The sequence below is a fragment of the Archocentrus centrarchus genome, chromosome 13 (assembly GCF_007364275.1).
Source record: "Archocentrus centrarchus isolate MPI-CPG fArcCen1 chromosome 13, fArcCen1, whole genome shotgun sequence".
Lineage (NCBI taxonomy): Eukaryota > Metazoa > Chordata > Actinopteri > Cichliformes > Cichlidae > Archocentrus > Archocentrus centrarchus.
The window spans coordinates 42,368,536-42,387,285 of record NC_044358.1 but is presented as its reverse complement, the minus strand read 5'-3'; the positions used below and the strand labels follow the sequence as shown (position 1 = coordinate 42,387,285).

Sequence of the window (18,750 nt, the reverse complement as noted above, 5' to 3'; positions counted from 1 at the left end):
GATGTTGTCGTGTAGCAGGACAGGAAAGAAGAGTTCAGGTAACACTGTGGCTTCTAAAGGTTTCTGTTACCTCATAAACAGAAACTGCAAAGTTTTCAATTCATGTTTCAGTTTATGCAAAATGAAGTGTGCACGTTGAGCCTCACGATCTGGCACGGCCTTCCCGAAAAGGTTCACCCCCGACAGTCTGGATCAATTGTTAAACCCCACAGGGAGTGAGCCGACAGAGCCACAACAGCTCGTCATAGTCTTCATTTAGACAACAAGACTGATGGAGCTTCACAGGAGTCAGATCTGATCCATAGTACCTCATAAAGAAATTAGGAGCTGTTGAGTCAGTATACGTATATACAGAATACGTGAAACATGGAGTGAAAACCATTAGCACCATTTTGAAATCTGCTGATATTCTTCTGATGGACAGCACAATGTGAGAAGGTGAAACAGGGATACAATTATCTGATGGCCAGATGTTAAAAAAAAAGCAGTCAGATTCAACAGCCTCCTTTAAAGCTGGCCGTGTGGATCCTCATCCTGCGAGTTTGCTATCAAACTGTTTAGTGAGTATCGGTTCTCTTACTGTATGATCTCTGTACTGCACTGATATTCACCCATGAAAGTAACCAGCTTTAATAGAGGATATGGGCCTTTTCTCTGAACAGTGATGTATTAAAATAAGTTATTCACATGCAGCACCTGTGCCATCAGTGTCGTGGCTTGAAGCAGCCACCAGGTGTCGCCCTCGCCAGCCCTTGGTGTTATCCCTCCCCAGTTCTCAGCTGGCCTTTTCCTCTGGACCATGTGAACCCTCCTCTCCTGTATTCCGAGGAATCATACATTTGCCATGAAGCTGAAAGTAAACAGGGTGTCACCTCATATTCTGGTGGATTTATGGCTTGTAGCAGCGCTTACATTAGCCCTGCAGACACGCAAGAAAACAAAAAACAAAAACAAAACAAAAAACAGGGATTTTCAAAAGGTGAGCAACCAGTTCACCGTCAAGTCACAACAGGTAGTCACACTGTTGATCCTGATGGACAAAGGCCTGTTGTCCCCTTTATGACTGTTTTTGTTTCATAATAAAAGCTACATCATCACCAGCTGTTCAAATCTGTGTGCAAATACGCCTCAGAATAGTTTTCTTAATATATTGTGAAACAGCACACATGTGTAACATCAGAGCGCTCTGATTGGCTGTGGCTGGTCTCTAGCTCAGCCATGGGCCAATAGGGAGGCGCTGTTGTTTGTGTGCCGCTGCTGCGCTTCTATAAAACGGCAGCAATGAGACATGAGAGGACAAACTGTGACTAAAAGAAAGCCAGCTGGCACCCCGGGTGTGAATTTTCACCGTTGCCCGGCGTCTTTTCCACCGAAGGACGCTCGCACCCTCAGAGGCTGAACTGACTCGAGGACGGAGCTGCTCTGTCGGGTCTCCCTCCTCCCAGGATCCACACGCTCAGGTGAGGATGCTCCGCAGACGCTGCTCACCCGGAGGAGAGGCTGACTCATATTCTGAGAAGAGTCTGTGGGACGGGATCTGTCACGGGCAGCATTTTTGCACTCTGAGTCTCGCACTGTTTCCCTTTGTTTTAAAGCTGCTGAGTGGAAGCTCAGGCTCCAGCCGCCTGTCACACTGTTACCAACTTCAGCCTTTCAGTGTGTGTCATTTTCATGTCATTTTCCGCCCGCTGGCAGTTATTTCTGTGCATTTTCAGCAAACTCTCAGAGCCCAGTCCATATTTACAACGTTTTCTTTCCTTTCAGGGACCCCTCACTTCATCTTCCTCCTTTCATTTTGCTGCCAAATGGTTATTCAGCGCTGCTTTGAAGTAATGGTTTGATTTCTAAACTAAATAATTTGACAGGAGCTGCTGTCATAAAGCAGAATGAGGGTAGAGACACTTTGCTTTGGGCGCCTGCGGTGTGTAGTTAACTGTCTTTGTCTGGGCAGGATGGTGGTACTGCACTGTTGTTGACACTGAAACAGCTGAGAGCTTCTGGCTGAGCTCTGCGTCAAGATGCCACACAATTCCGGAAACGAAGCGAAGCGGTGGTCAAAAATAAAAGCAGCAAGACTGCATCGAGTGCTGAGAGTACTCGCGCTAACGTTTTATTTTGAAATTCTCAACCGGAACAGGAATATTTAGTTTTGTTTAGCGTGAGAGGGCTAGAGATGCAGACTGGGGGGGTGGAGGTGGTGGTTGGGGGGGGGGGGGGGGGGGGTTTGTGCGGATGCTTTTAGTCCAGTTCAGACCAGTTCTAAGGCTTCTCCTCATCCACCGCAGTACTCTTTGTCTTATTGTCCGGTGCGATGAAGAAGCGGAGCCGCCGCTTAAAAGTACACAAACTTCAAATGGAGTCTGGTCACCGTGTGTTATTTAGGCTGTGCAGCTCATTTTCACGGTAATCAGTGCGGGGGCGTCGAGTTGGGCTACTTAAAGTTCATGTTCAGACAAAAACACGGACAGTAGCTGTGAAACGTTAATTCTTTCAAAGGGGAATGTCTAAAATTAACAAAGCGGAAGAAACAAATGCGATTGTGTATCCCAGACAGCCAACCCCTGTTTTTACCGGAGGTTAAAGAACCGTTAAACATTCATGTCCCTCAGTATTGATGGTTAAATGTGGGCTATAAATACATTTTTATATATGTGTATTTTATGTGTATGCGTTTTGAAATCAGCCGCTGTAACGGTGCACTCTGCAGGTAGCGCACCCAGGTTTTGTTATGAAGCGCTCGCGGGAGTCTCGCGCCGCGCTGGTTCGAACCGGCTCGAGCTCACGCTGCATTCAGGTGAAGTGGGATTTTCGGGTAGCGCTCACTATTATTATTTTTGACAGAAGTGTGGGGTTCTTGCGCCACAAAAATACCTCACGTGGAAAAATACAGACGTAATTCTTTCCCCCCCTTTTTAAAACGCAACATTAAGATATGAGCTCATTTTTAATTTAATCAAAAATGTTAAAAGCTGTAGCTAATCAATCTGATGGGGGGATAAAAAAAAGTTGTTTTTTTTTGTTTTTTTTATCTCAAAGCTAAGTCAAACAACATTTTTCAAGCCTGTAAACACCCTCTGCAGTCTCCTATGGGGGTGGAATACATCAACCCAAGTGTAGCTGCTACACAATCAGCCAATAACAGGAGACCTGTTCAGCCCTGGAACCAATCAGACACTGTATGTCAGGGGGCTGAATGTTTAATATTTAAAGGAGGGGTTTGTGCCTCAGATGCCTCAGCTGTTTTCAGTTTGTGATAGTCTTGTAGACCACAATCATCATCAGCATCAGCAGGTTAGAACAAAGACCTGTACCGTGTATGGCTCCAAGAATCACCCATCCAGGAGATCATATTGTTCAAACATTTCATAATGATGAAAAAATGAACTAATCAAAGTAATTATAAATAAACCAAGCAAGGAGAACCTCACTATGAGTATAATTTCTGGTTATCATCTTGTCACTGTTGTCCCTTTCTTGTCTTCCAGGCTCAAACAGCCTTCCTCATATACAGTCAGGTCTAGTCCACTGCTACCTCTGATCCATCCAAAATGGCTCCCACCCTGACCACTGCCTTCTCCCGCCGCTGGTGGATGGCAGTCACAGCAGTAATCGAGAACCTGCTTTTCTCTGCTGTGCTGCTTGGCTGGTCGTCCCTGCTCATCATGCTCAAGTCAGAGGGCTTCTACTCTTACCTGTGCAAAGGACGAGGTGGGTCTACTTTACTGTATGTGGGTTCAGGTGCTCGTACTTCAGTGGATGAATATCTGCTCAGGGCCTTTTGACAAATCTTATTATTATTTATTAAATACATTCCTCTTCCTTTCAACATTATTCACAACATGACTCCATGGGGGAGCTTTTAAGGCTGATCCAGATGTCTGATAGTAGAAGTAGTCACTTCTTTCTAAATCCAAAGTTGTGTGTGACGATAATTATGAAGATTTATGAACATGCAAATCACTGTGCAAACTTTTTTTTCCCCCCAAAACCGTACAGGTTTTATCTTACTTTGCCGCCTCCTCCTCAGCACACTGTGTAACCTCCTCAGCAAGAGTAGCGATCTTTGAGAGAAGCGGCAAAAAGGATTCTTATTGATCCAACAGCTGGGATTTCCTTGTGGAAAACAAGTCAATATCCCAGCAGTTGGTGGTCCCTAAACAAGCTTTAAAAGCAACCATAAAGTGCTCCTACACAACAAAGCAACAGATTCATCACACGGGGTCATTTTGCTGTTACTCTGTCTTCTGCTCTCAGCGATCAAAGGTGATGCAGTGAGCAGCTGTGCTCAGAGGGCTGTGGAAGATTTCCCTGTCTGAAAAGAATCCAGATGAGGACACCGTTTCCTCCTTGCTTGCGTTTTGTAATCAGTGCTCTTAGCAGCAGCAATGTAGGCCAAGTAAAATGTAACAACATCCCAAAAAGAAGGGGCTGCTTCATCTTCATCAGGATTTGAGTTTTTATCCATTGCAGCCTGCTTGTGAATGAGACCATTCATCCCTTCATTCTCTGCAGTGATCATCAGACTGCTTTCTGTCTGTCTCTTTGATCCTCTGATTGTATCTCAGCCTGTGTATTTCTCTCTTTGTAGCCTACAAAGGAGCAGCCATGAAAGCCTCGCACGGTTAATTTGTGCATAGAAAGCCTTTTTAATCCAATTCAGCTCTCTTAATTCTCTTTCATTCAGTTCATTTCCTTATCTGTATGTTTAGTTCTGATTAGGTTCAGGTATCTCTCGCTGTTGGCGCAGCTCCTTCCACAGTGACCCGACCTCTGCCGTATCACTGCAGGTCCGCACTCTTAACAACTCCACTTTTTTGTGTTGGGCAGTGTTAAAGCAACATTTTTAAAAAAAATTTATTTTAGCTGTGAGAAGTCTGTAATGAGTGTAAAGAGGTGCAAATGGGGCAGCATACACAGTCATTGTGTATGTGTTACTCACAATGTAGTCAGTGTGTTTGTGTGTCAGGGTAGTGCAGTGGAGATGTCTGCATCACGCTGTTAGATTTAAATGTCTTCAAAGATGATTAAGGACTGTGCTAATTAGCATCAAGTGGAGAATAGGATGATAGAATGCTACAAACCGACAGCAGAGGTTGTGTTGGCTTCAACTTTTTCAGTTAGTTGACATCAAGGTGTCAAATTTTGCTAGAACAACTACTGTTGCTGATTGAGTGATTATGTATTCAGTGATTTATATCCATAGGAGAAACGTATTAAACAAAATGACATGTCAAGACAGAGTTTTCCTATGAGTTCAGCAGGACAGGGTTCTTCTGTTATTGACTCGTGTTTGCTGTGGCCATTTGATTAGTCAGCAGTCAGCCTACCGCGTCACAGACGCTGCTGTCTTCTGTTACAGTCAGCACTTAATGCTCCAGTCCATGATGAATACCAGTCTGGAGGGAGAGCACATAATCTACAATTGACAATAAACTCAGACAAAAGGGCCACTAACTTTTAGGCCTGTACCAAAAATTAATTTCTGGTTCATATAAAAGACTCTATTGACTGTGGTGACCACTGGGTTCATAAGTCTGATTATTTTGAGGATGCACTTGAATGAAATGCATCACGTTAGAGGTGGAGGGCATTTATTAGCATCCCACAGATCATTACATATGTGTGTCCTCATGTATAATCAAGCTCTTCTGCATCTGTTCGGTTAAAAGCAGCCTCCGGACCTCAAGTGTCCTCACTTCCCTCAGTGAATTGATGCACCAGCATTAGAACAACACTGCAGTCATCAGATATTCATTAAGCCATGTTACCCTTCACCTACATCCATCACAGGGCACATCAGTTTTCTGCACCAGTCTGCCTTTAATATCAAATAACAGCTTCCTGTCCTTCTTCAGACCACTGACCCCATAGCTGTGAGACCTAGAACATATCCCCCCTGGCCCCCCTTTCCCTTGAGCTGCATCAGTAGAGGTAGAACCCAGCATCACAGCCTTCAAGAGGGACGCAGATTTCCAGTTCTGTTTACACCAAGCTTGCAGAGACTTTAGCTGCTGTTGACAGCTTGCCCCCAGGACTCAAATGAAGAAACCACTCAGATGACTAAGTAGTTTATAGCTCCCTCCTCCACATGTGAAGTATGTGGTAACTGCTGATTTGGCTTCTTTGTTTTCCTAGCTTAATCAAAAACAAGTTGTTTCCCCTCAATCGTTGCTCCTCTTTGTCCTCTGTCTGATACCAGCAGGGTTTATCCAGCAGCAACAGTCTTATCGAGCACAAGGACAAAAATAGACTCCACATGAACTCAGTGGACTGTGTTTACCAGTCCATTCTGCAGAGGAGGCAGACTGATTAAAACTGTTGCAGAGAGTTCCCCCTCCACCACACGGGGGGTTCAGTTTGTGACTATTTCCGGTACTTGTTTACCCTGTATTGGGTTGTTTACTTGACCCTTGAATGAGTTTGCTGGCTTTTTATTCAGCAGCTCAGCTCTGAGAGGGGAGGGGTACCTGCAGAAGCTCAGTATTCCCAGAGCAATATCAGAAATGAGATCTGTTGAAAAAGCAAGGACGTATTAATTTCAGATCACACCTCTAGAAATATCTACCAAGACTATGTCACCAGGACTTTGAAGCACAATAGGGATCCTACTGCATTATTAGTATTATGTTAGAACATGGAAATAGTGTCTAAAAAAACAGCTACACTATAGAATTCACTCATCTGCCTTCACACGCATATGGACTTAAGTGACATCCCATTCTTAGCCCACAGGGTTTAATATGATGCTGGTCCACCCTTTGCAGCTATAACAGCTTCTACTCTTCTAGGAAGGCTTTCCACAAGGTTTAGGAGTGTTTATGGGATTTTTTGACCATTCTGATGTTGGATGAGAATGCCTTACTCACAGTCTCCACTGTTCATCCCAAAGGTGTTCTATCAGGTTGAGGTCAGGACTCTGTGCAGACCAGTCAAGTTGTTCCACACCAAACTCACTCATCCATGTCTTTATGGACCTGCTTTGTGCACTGGTGCGCAGTCATGCTGGAACAGGAAGGGGCCATCCCCAAACTGTTCCCACAAAGTGGGGAGCATGAAAATGTCCAAATGTCTTGGTATGCTGAACCATTAAGAGTTCCTTTCACTGGAACTAAGGAGCCGAGCCCAACTCCTGAAAACACCCCCCCACACAATCCCCCCCTCCACCAAATTTTACACTTGGCACAATGCAGTCAGACAAGTACTGTTCTGGTAACCACCAAACCCAGACTTGCCCATCAGATTGGCATATGGAGAAGCATGATTTCCATGTCTCCACTGCTCTAGAGTCCAGTGGCAGTGTGTAAATACCACTGCATCTGATGTGTTAGCATTCCGCTTGGCGAATTAAGGCTTGGATGCAGCTGCTTGGCCATGGAAACCCATCCCATGAAGCTCTCTAAGCACTGTTCTTGAGCTGATCTGAAGGCCACATGATGTTTGGAGGTTGGCAGTGACTGACTGCAGAAAGTTGGTGACCTCTGTGGACTATGCGCTTCAGCATCTGCTGACCACGCTCTGTGATTTTTACATGGCCTACCACTTTGGAGCTAAGTTGCTTTCGTTCCCAGTCACTTCTACTTTGTTATAATAACACTAACAGTTGACTGTGGAAGTAGCGAGGATATTTCATGACTGGACTTGTTGCACAGGTGTCACCCCATCACAGTACCACGGTGGAATTCACTAAACTCCTGAGAGCGACCCATTCTTTCACAAATGTTTCTAGAAGCAGTCTGCATGCCTAGGTGCTTGGTTTTATACACCTGTGATCATGGAAGTGACTGGAATACTGGAATTCAGTGATTTGGTTGGGTGGGTCAATATTTGTTTTGGCAATATAGTGCACATAAAGGTCTTTCTCCTATTATTTCCATCCAGACAACAGCTCCAGCTACAACCTCTCCAACACATCCACCTCTGTGGCAGACGACGTGGAAGAAGAGTACTTGGAGATGAACAACTGGCCCATCTGCAAAGACCAGGATGAGATGCTGAACCTGGCCTTTACTGTGGGTTCCTTCTTGCTATCAGCCATAACTCTGCCCCTGGGTATTATCATGGACAAATATGGGCCGCGGAAGCTGCGACTGTTGGGCAGGTGAGAGTGTAAAATTGCAGACTGTAAAACCTGCTGTCTGTTGGATGTGATTATCTTATTCTTTTATAGCCTTTTTCTTCCTCTTTTTCATAATCATTGCTTTGTCGTTCCAGTGGCTGCTTTGCCTTCTCCTGTCTCCTCATCGCCTACGGCGCCAGCAATCCCAATAGTATGTAGCTCTGCTCATGTCACATGCATCACATTAAAGGTTCTGTTACTCAGTCATGCTGCTTCTCCAGATGAGCAGTGTCATGTTGCCATTTGCACAGGCTCATATGGTGTATTGATGCTAATCATTCAGGTGCAGTATGTGATTGTTGTCTTGTGTCAGCTTAGTAACAACAGCTCTTTGTGTTACTCTCTCCTGTAGAGCTATCAATCCTGATCTTCTTTGCACTGGCAATGAATGGGTTTGGAGGCATGTGCATGACCTTCACCTCTCTGACGGTAAGAGACGCTTTACGAAGGTCACGATCTCGGGGATACTTACCTTTTGTCCATTTATAGCAGATATATCACTAGTTCATTTCTACTTCTCCACAAAAGTGTTGTTTTAAGGTGAGACAAACCCTGGAAACAGTATCTATTTTATGATTTGAACAGTGTACAAAGTTTGAAAGATGAAACCTGCAGTCATATTATCAAGATAACGTCATAGCTCACTGAAGAATTCCTTTAGTCTTGTGAAATATAGTATTTTGGAATGGCTCACTGCTTTTCAGTTATTAGGACAACAATCTCATTCTTCAAGTAAATGCGGTGCTGCCAGCTTCTCTACAACCCAACACTAAAATCCTCCACTTTGCTGGCATTTACATGTATGTAGTTTATTTCATCTCTGAATGACAGCTTCTAATAAAATACCAGCGAAAGAGAGCAGCGCGATATCTGGAGAAATGAAAGCATATAAAAAGGAAGGGAAGATTTCAAAGGCAGAAAAATTAGAGTATGGTGGAGTGATGACTTCAGACGCTGGTGCAAAGAAGAAGTGAGGGGCAGAAAGATGGAAGTAGCAGACAGAGAGAACATTTGAAAGGATGGCTGAAGGAGGAGACAGAGTGAGAGAGACAACTGGGCAGCTGACAAGAGGCTGCTTGGAGGAAAGGGATGAGAGGTGGTGTGCAGACAGGAGAAGGGATGGAGCAGCTGAGAAAGGCCAGTGGTCAGGATGACCTCATCAGTCAGAGAAAGTGCTGCATCACAGGAGAGGACACGTGAGCAAGAGCCGTTACAAGACAGAGTAGTGATCTATTATTCATTCCTGCTCTGCTGCTTTGGCTGGGAGCCAAATAAAGACCTCTCCTCATTACTATTTCATCCATACAAGGACACATGGATCACTGTTTTGTGTGTGTGTGTGTGTGTGTGTGTGTCACTTTGTTGCCAGTAGCTACAGTATTTATTTTCTAAGTGTCACTTGCAGCTTGAACATACTGTTACTTTAGAGCAGCAGAGATGGACTTTCTCAAAAGACACAAACAGGAAGTAGCAGCAGGAGGGCTGTGTGTGTGTGTGTGTGCTTCCCCACCCATGCTTTGCCTTTCCTTTTCAGGCTGCAGCACTCAGATCCTGACTGACAGACCCAGATACATACACTAGTTGTTCAGCTGGTTATATCGCGCTGCACTCCTCCCACCAGTTTTCAGTCTGAGCTCGGTTGTTTTCATCTTCTCCAGTTTCAGCTGCTCTCACACAACCGTCAAAACTGTGTGTGAGTGTATGTGTGTGTGTGTGTATATTATTTTAGCTGTGTTTAAGCTGAGTTACTGCTCCCTGCAGGTCCAGACAAACTTTTCAGTTATGCAGTTGCCTCAGTGTGTCTTTGTGTATGTGTGTGAGGGTATTTGCAGGTCTTGAAAAGTTGTAGAAGGTTTTTCAAAGTTTCAGTTTAACCTTTTTTTTTTTTTTTTTTGTTCTATCCTCTTAGGAAGCATTGAAAAATAACATAATCATTAAAATTCGAATTGAAATTTAGCAAACACTGCAGAAACTGTGGAAGGGACAAACAAAAAGTGCTGTTGTGAGGATGTTTTTCTCTGGCTCTTCCCTTTCCTTTGCCTTTTCCTGAAACTCTGTCAATGATTGTGAGAGGCAAACAACTTTTTCTGAAAAAGAAAAAGCCTGAACCTTTATTTTTCAGGGTGTGGAACGCTCTAAAGCTGCATCTCGAGTATCACAGGTCACTGAAACTTCTCAGGTCACAGTGACCCATCCCAACATTCTACCCAAACTCTTTGTCTCTAGCTGTTGGTGGAAAACAGAGAGTGAAGGATGAGAATAGGAAGGCAGAAACGAGGGAGGTAGCTGTGGTTAATAATGCCTATCTCTCTGCTCTTCATTCCTCGCAGTCTTGACTTGTAAGGAACTTCATGTTACAGAGCCCCTCTACATACACATATACATACAGGATATCCACACCCACAGGCGCACATGGAGCTCCTCCTCTTGTCTTGTTTGTCTGGTCGGTGGCACGTGTTGTAGCCCACCCTGCTTCCTGGGTTTGAATTTGAAGCTCTGCTCACGGCCCTAATCTGCTTGTTGTCTGATGCCATGTAATGTACAGAATGTTTCCACTATCTGGGAACGCTCTTACACTAGCTTGCTGACTTGCTGATCCTTCGCCTGACAAACTGGTCATTGATGCAACTTTTAGAAGAAAAATTCAAATGTTCTTTTCACTGAATAACTTTCTGACTTTGAGTTACGGCTGAAGGAGATTGTCAGCTGGACAATGTATAAAGTGCAAACACAGCACTCCATTCCACCCACCAAAGGGATGAGCATTGAAACAAAAAGCACTGTGACCAGGCTGGAGTGAGATGGAGGAGCTACAGTATATGTATGTGCTGTTTACAGCACGACAAGTAGGGGGGAAAAAGGTTGAGTGAATGCCAAAGGTCAGGAGTTATTCAGTAATGTGAGATGCAAGTTGGCCTGATGGAGCTGTGGGATCTAGTTCAGAGCAGCTGGAATGACTGTAAATGCCAGACAGAGAAGGATCTTAATGTGAGCCCAGAGACATTTCCACCCTTTCAAGATTGTATTTCTGGCAGAAACACAGATGGGTTATTTTTGTCCGCTGTTTTCAATCCATAATATATTTAGAAAGAAATCCGCTTCTAATGAGAGAAAACAAGATGACGTCGGGTTACTGGAGGTATGCCTTGTGGTGTTCGTCAGCTGGTGTTTGCTGAGCTTACGGATCATTTGGCTGCTCTGTATGACAGTCCTATCCCGTGCGTCTAGACGGGACCAGTCAGAGCTGGTTCTCAATGGTCAAGCACCATCAGGCTGCTGAAGTTTCCACTTGCTGCAGCAAAACCCTCTTCCTCCTTTCATTTCTCTGTTCTTTCCTCTCAGAAGGCTGAATCCAGTTTCCTCTTTTTCTTTTTCTTTTTTTTTTTTTTTTTTGCTCGAAAGACTCAGCATTTTCCCACTCCCCAGGTCTCTGTCACCTCACGCTCTGCCTTTTCCATTACATTTTTCAACACTCAGCAAACACAGACACGCTCTTATCCAGGGTGACTTTATAACCTACGTGCAAAAGCACGTGATGGCCACAAAGTCGCAGCCACAGAACATGTGCACAGTCTAGAGATAAGCAGTAAGACAGTAGATGCAGACTGTTGTCTTATCCCTTGTCTGAGTCAATCCTGCCTGAAACCATTCTGATATATCATCAGCAAACACATATACTTACCATGTGTGTAAGTAGGTCACATCTTCTCTGTTTGCACTCATTACATTCAGGACTGTCACCAAATAATGGTGAGTTACATTGCACCGGGTTTCAACTGCTGTGCGACTGTTTGAAGTAAGTATTAGTATTACAGTATTGACTAAAGCCCCCAGGTATGCTAGCAGCTCTGTTGTGTTCTTGTCAGGTAGAGCTAAATGCTAGTGTCAGCCAATTTATTAAAATAATATTTGCTGAGGGCAGCACAGTGGCGTGGTGGTTAGCACTGCTGCCTCATAGCAAGAAAGTCCTAGGTTTGAATCCTCCTTGGCCTTTCTCAGCGGCGTTTGCATGTTCTCCCCGAGTCTGCGTGGCTTTTCTCCGGGTATTCCAGTTTCCTCTCCCAGTCCAAAGACATGCAGTTAGTGGGGTTTGGTTAACCGATGATTCTAAATTGCTCATAGGTTTGAATGTTTGTGAATGGTTGTCTGTCTCTCTGTGTTGAGGCTGGTGACCTGTACAGGGTGTACCCTGCCTCTCACCCTATGACAGCTGGGATATGCTCCAGATTGTTTATTTTAAATGTTAAAATTACATATATTTTTTTGACAGCACACAGACTTAAATGTAGCTTTCTGACTATACTGTGAGGTACAGTGTTAGTTGCATTGCATTAGCTTCCATTAGCTTAAGCATTTATATAACTGTTATATTAACTGTTGCAAACTCATTCAACTTGAATTCTTTGAACCGATGTGCTTGCTGGTCTTTAGGTGTTTCGCTAAACTGGAAATATCTGCTCCCTTGTTCTGAAAAGCTCAATAACATTGTTTGCATACTGCTTTTTTAAAATCAATTAGCACTCCTTGGTCATCTGCCTCAAAATAAAGTACTTCCAAACTGATTCTGCCTTTCTTATCAACAAAATGGTGCGAAGCTAACGTGGCCGCTGTACAAGTTGCCATCTTCCATGTGGAGTTTTTGCTGTACTTGTGGGTATTTTTCTTCTCCTCCTTCTTCAGGATGCAAGGAGAGACTAAAACACTTAATTATGTAACTACTGAACTAAAAATAACAAGTATTGTCTCCAAAGTATTGGTTCTGGAGACCTCTCTAATCTAACCATAACTCTAGATGGGATGGCAGTGGCCTGCTGGATGCTACGAGGTTAGCCTCCTTCACTGCACTTCTGTTTTCTGTAAAGTCCTTTTTAAAGCTGCTCTTTTATACTTTTTGATACTATATTGACAAATTATTAATATTATTATCTTTACATTTATATCATTTAGCAAGCATTTGCATTTCCATAAAAAAGTCGGCACATACACCCGCTGAACCCCGTCACCAATCCCTGATCTCTTATCTCCAGGTCACTGCTCTGAAGTTAAAACAGACCTTCAGTGGCTGTTCAAATACAGGGCCCATCTATGTGTGTACTTTGTGCATGGATACACTGTGACCATAGAGCTAACAAAAGGTCCTTTCAGGGAATAAGCAACAAGAGTGGCTGGTGATGGGTGTTATTATTTTGAAGCGGTATAATGCTGCTTTCAGTCTGTCACTTCACCATTCCCACTGGAAATGAACACAGCGAGTCTGACATTTGTGATGATGTGGAGATTAGAAAACTCACAGAAGTAGTAAAGGATTAGCAAAGCCTGTATTTAGTGAAGCAGAAAGGTGAGGAAAGAGGCGAAATTTCCAGAACAAATACAGGGTGTCACCTCATATTCTGGTGGATTTATGGCTTGTAGCAGCGCTTACATTAGCCCTGCAGACACGCAAGAAAACAAAAAACAAAAACAAAACAAAAAACAGGGATTTTCAAAAGGTGAGCAACCAGTTCACCGTCAAGTCACAACAGGTAGTCACACTGTTGATCCTGATGGACAAAGGCCTGTTGTCCCCTTTATGACTGTTTTTGTTTCATAATAAAAGCTACATCATCACCAGCTGTTCAAATCTGTGTGCAAATACGCCTCAGAATAGTTTTCTTAATATATTGTGAAACAGCACACATGTGTAACATCAGAGCGCTCTGATTGGCTGTGGCTGGTCTCTAGCTCAGCCATGGGCCAATAGGGAGGCGCTGTTGTTTGTGTGCCGCTGCTGCGCTTCTATAAAACGGCAGCAATGAGACATGAGAGGACAAACTGTGACTAAAAGAAAGCCAGCTGGCACCCCGGGTGTGAATTTTCACCGTTGCCCGGCGTCTTTTCCACCGAAGGACGCTCGCACCCTCAGAGGCTGAACTGACTCGAGGACGGAGCTGCTCTGTCGGGTCTCCCTCCTCCCAGGATCCACACGCTCAGGTGAGGATGCTCCGCAGACGCTGCTCACCCGGAGGAGAGGCTGACTCATATTCTGAGAAGAGTCTGTGGGACGGGATCTGTCACGGGCAGCATTTTTGCACTCTGAGTCTCGCACTGTTTCCCTTTGTTTTAAAGCTGCTGAGTGGAAGCTCAGGCTCCAGCCGCCTGTCACACTGTTACCAACTTCAGCCTTTCAGTGTGTGTCATTTTCATGTCATTTTCCGCCCGCTGGCAGTTATTTCTGTGCATTTTCAGCAAACTCTCAGAGCCCAGTCCATATTTACAACGTTTTCTTTCCTTTCAGGGACCCCTCACTTCATCTTCCTCCTTTCATTTTGCTGCCAAATGGTTATTCAGCGCTGCTTTGAAGTAATGGTTTGATTTCTAAACTAAATAATTTGACAGGAGCTGCTGTCATAAAGCAGAATGAGGGTAGAGACACTTTGCTTTGGGCGCCTGCGGTGTGTAGTTAACTGTCTTTGTCTGGGCAGGATGGTGGTACTGCACTGTTGTTGACACTGAAACAGCTGAGAGCTTCTGGCTGAGCTCTGCGTCAAGATGCCACACAATTCCGGAAACGAAGCGAAGCGGTGGTCAAAAATAAAAGCAGCAAGACTGCATCGAGTGCTGAGAGTACTCGCGCTAACGTTTTATTTTGAAATTCTCAACCGGAACAGGAATATTTAGTTTTGTTTAGCGTGAGAGGGCTAGAGATGCAGACTGGGGGGGTGGAGGTGGTGGTTGGGGGGGGGGGGGGGGGGGGGGGGGTTTGTGCGGATGCTTTTAGTCCAGTTCAGACCAGTTCTAAGGCTTCTCCTCATCCACCGCAGTACTCTTTGTCTTATTGTCCGGTGCGATGAAGAAGCGGAGCCGCCGCTTAAAAGTACACAAACTTCAAATGGAGTCTGGTCACCGTGTGTTATTTTAGGCTGTGCAGCTCATTTTCACGGTAATCAGTGCGGGGGCGTCGAGTTGGGCTACTTAAAGTTCATGTTCAGACAAAAACACGGACAGTAGCTGTGAAACGTTAATTCTTTCAAAGGGGAATGTCTAAAATTAACAAAGCGGAAGAAACAAATGCGATTGTGTATCCCAGACAGCCAACCCCTGTTTTTACCGGAGGTTAAAGAACCGTTAAACATTCATGTCCCTCAGTATTGATGGTTAAATGTGGGCTATAAATACATTTTTATATATGTGTATTTTATGTGTATGCGTTTTGAAATCAGCCGCTGTAACGGTGCACTCTGCAGGTAGCGCACCCAGGTTTTGTTATGAAGCGCTCGCGGGAGTCTCGCGCCGCGCTGGTTCGAACCGGCTCGAGCTCACGCTGCATTCAGGTGAAGTGGGATTTTCGGGTAGCGCTCACTATTATTATTTTTGACAGAAGTGTGGGGTTCTTGCGCCACAAAAATACCTCACGTGGAAAAATACAGACGTAATTCTTTCCCCCCCTTTTTAAAACGCAACATTAAGATATGAGCTCATTTTTAATTTAATCAAAAATGTTAAAAGCTGTAGCTAATCAATCTGATGGGGGGATAAAAAAAAGTTGTTTTTTTTTGTTTTTTTTATCTCAAAGCTAAGTCAAACAACATTTTTCAAGCCTGTAAACACCCTCTGCAGTCTCCTATGGGGGTGGAATACATCAACCCAAGTGTAGCTGCTACACAATCAGCCAATAACAGGAGACCTGTTCAGCCCTGGAACCAATCAGACACTGTATGTCAGGGGGCTGAATGTTTAATATTTAAAGGAGGGGTTTGTGCCTCAGATGCCTCAGCTGTTTTCAGTTTGTGATAGTCTTGTAGACCACAATCATCATCAGCATCAGCAGGTTAGAACAAAGACCTGTACCGTGTATGGCTCCAAGAATCACCCATCCAGGAGATCATATTGTTCAAACATTTCATAATGATGAAAAAATGAACTAATCAAAGTAATTATAAATAAACCAAGCAAGGAGAACCTCACTATGAGTATAATTTCTGGTTATCATCTTGTCACTGTTGTCCCTTTCTTGTCTTCCAGGCTCAAACAGCCTTCCTCATATACAGTCAGGTCTAGTCCACTGCTACCTCTGATCCATCCAAAATGGCTCCCACCCTGACCACTGCCTTCTCCCGCCGCTGGTGGATGGCAGTCACAGCAGTAATCGAGAACCTGCTTTTCTCTGCTGTGCTGCTTGGCTGGTCGTCCCTGCTCATCATGCTCAAGTCAGAGGGCTTCTACTCTTACCTGTGCAAAGGACGAGGTGGGTCTACTTTACTGTATGTGGGTTCAGGTGCTCGTACTTCAGTGGATGAATATCTGCTCAGGGCCTTTTGACAAATCTTATTATTATTTATTAAATACATTCCTCTTCCTTTCAACATTATTCACAACATGACTCCATGGGGGAGCTTTTAAGGCTGATCCAGATGTCTGATAGTAGAAGTAGTCACTTCTTTCTAAATCCAAAGTTGTGTGTGACGATAATTATGAAGATTTATGAACATGCAAATCACTGTGCAAACTTTTTTTTCCCCCCAAAACCGTACAGGTTTTATCTTACTTTGCCGCCTCCTCCTCAGCACACTGTGTAACCTCCTCAGCAAGAGTAGCGATCTTTGAGAGAAGCGGCAAAAAGGATTCTTATTGATCCAACAGCTGGGATTTCCTTGTGGAAAACAAGTCAATATCCCAGCAGTTGGTGGTCCCTAAACAAGCTTTAAAAGCAACCATAAAGTGCTCCTACACAACAAAGCAACAGATTCATCACACGGGGTCATTTTGCTGTTACTCTGTCTTCTGCTCTCAGCGATCAAAGGTGATGCAGTGAGCAGCTGTGCTCAGAGGGCTGTGGAAGATTTCCCTGTCTGAAAAGAATCCAGATGAGGACACCGTTTCCTCCTTGCTTGCGTTTTGTAATCAGTGCTCTTAGCAGCAGCAATGTAGGCCAAGTAAAATGTAACAACATCCCAAAAAGAAGGGGCTGCTTCATCTTCATCAGGATTTGAGTTTTTATCCATTGCAGCCTGCTTGTGAATGAGACCATTCATCCCTTCATTCTCTGCAGTGATCATCAGACTGCTTTCTGTCTGTCTCTTTGATCCTCTGATTGTATCTCAGCCTGTGTATTTCTCTCTTTGTAGCCTACAAAGGAGCAGCCATGAAAGCCTCGCACGGTTAATTTGTGCATAGAAAGCCTTTTTAATCCAATTCAGCTCTCTTAATTCTCTTTCATTCAGTTCATTTCCTTATCTGTATGTTTAGTTCTGATTAGGTTCAGGTATCTCTCGCTGTTGGCGCAGCTCCTTCCACAGTGACCCGACCTCTGCCGTATCACTGCAGGTCCGCACTCTTAACAACTCCACTTTTTTGTGTTGGGCAGTGTTAAAGCAACATTTTTAAAAAAATTTATTTTAGCTGTGAGAAGTCTGTAATGAGTGTAAAGAGGTGCAAATGGGGCAGCATACACAGTCATTGTGTATGTGTTACTCACAATGTAGTCAGTGTGTTTGTGTGTCAGGGTAGTGCAGTGGAGATGTCTGCATCACGCTGTTAGATTTAAATGTCTTCAAAGATGATTAAGGACTGTGCTAATTAGCATCAAGTGGAGAATAGGATGATAGAATGCTACAAACCGACAGCAGAGGTTGTGTTGGCTTCAACTTTTTCAGTTAGTTGACATCAAGGTGTCAAATTTTGCTAGAACAACTACTGTTGCTGATTGAGTGATTATGTATTCAGTGATTTATATCCATAGGAGAAACGTATTAAACAAAATGACATGTCAAGACAGAGTTTTCCTATGAGTTCAGCAGGACAGGGTTCTTCTGTTATTGACTCGTGTTTGCTGTGGCCATTTGATTAGTCAGCAGTCAGCCTACCGCGTCACAGACGCTGCTGTCTTCTGTTACAGTCAGCACTTAATGCTCCAGTCCATGATGAATACCAGTCTGGAGGGAGAGCACATAATCTACAATTGACAATAAACTCAGACAAAAGGGCCACTAACTTTTAGGCCTGTACCAAAAATTAATTTCTGGTTCATATAAAAGACTCTATTGACTGTGGTGACCACTGGGTTCATAAGTCTGATTATTTTGAGGATGCACTTGAATGAAATGCATCACGTTAGAGGTGGAGGGCATTTATTAGCATCCCACAGATCATTACATATGTGTGTCCTCATGTATAATCAAGCTCTTCTGCATCTGTTCGGTTAAAAGCAGCCTCCGGACCTCAAGTGTCCTCACTTCCCTCAGTGAATTGATGCACCAGCATTAGAACAACACTGCAGTCATCAGATATTCATTAAGCCATGTTACCCTTCACCTACATCCATCACAGGGCACATCAGTTTTCTGCACCAGTCTGCCTTTAATATCAAATAACAGCTTCCTGTCCTTCTTCAGACCACTGACCCCATAGCTGTGAGACCTAGAACATATCCCCCCTGGCCCCCCTTTCCCTTGAGCTGCATCAGTAGAGGTAGAACCCAGCATCACAGCCTTCAAGAGGGACGCAGATTTCCAGTTCTGTTTACACCAAGCTTGCAGAGACTTTAGCTGCTGTTGACAGCTTGCCCCCAGGACTCAAATGAAGAAACCACTCAGATGACTAAGTAGTTTATAGCTCCCTCCTCCACATGTGAAGTATGTGGTAACTGCTGATTTGGC

At 44.1% G+C, this 18,750-nt stretch overlaps 2 protein-coding genes across 3 annotated transcripts in view; both read left to right on the top strand.

Annotated features, from left to right (window-relative positions):
• Window positions 1-1,313: 1,313 nt before the first annotated feature.
• On the top strand, window positions 1,314-16,153 carry slc43a2a (solute carrier family 43 member 2a). Its single transcript, XM_030744314.1, has 7 exons — window positions 1,314-1,460; window positions 3,486-3,708; window positions 7,879-8,098; window positions 8,212-8,267; window positions 8,469-8,545; window positions 15,340-15,444; window positions 16,118-16,153. The coding sequence occupies exons 2-7, from the start codon at window positions 3,549-3,551 to the stop codon at window positions 16,151-16,153; spliced, it is 654 nt and encodes a 217-aa protein (XP_030600174.1). The 5' UTR covers window positions 1,314-1,460; window positions 3,486-3,548.
• The window catches only part of LOC115790221 (large neutral amino acids transporter small subunit 4-like), a 23,351-nt gene continuing 18,540 nt past the window's right edge, over window positions 13,940-18,750 (top strand). For both annotated transcript variants that reach the window (XM_030743970.1, XM_030743971.1), the window contains exons 1-2: window positions 13,940-14,086; window positions 16,118-16,340. In XM_030743970.1, the coding sequence (XP_030599830.1) occupies window positions 16,181-16,340 (160 nt within the window). In that variant the 5' untranslated portion in view covers window positions 13,940-14,086; window positions 16,118-16,180. The remainder of the gene's footprint in view (window positions 14,087-16,117; window positions 16,341-18,750) is intronic.

Coding starts and splice junctions, on each gene's coding strand:
- slc43a2a (XM_030744314.1), top strand. CDS start 3,549: ATGGCTCCCACCCTGACCACTGCCTTCTCCCGCCGCTGGTGGATGGCA. Junction 8,099..8,211: donor AAGCTGCGACTGTTGGGCAG/GTGAGAGTGTAA, acceptor TTGTCGTTCCAG/TGGCTGCTTTGCCTTCTCCT. Junction 8,546..15,339: donor TGACCTTCACCTCTCTGACG/GTAAGAGACGCT, acceptor TGCACTCTGCAG/GTAGCGCACCCAGGTTTTGT.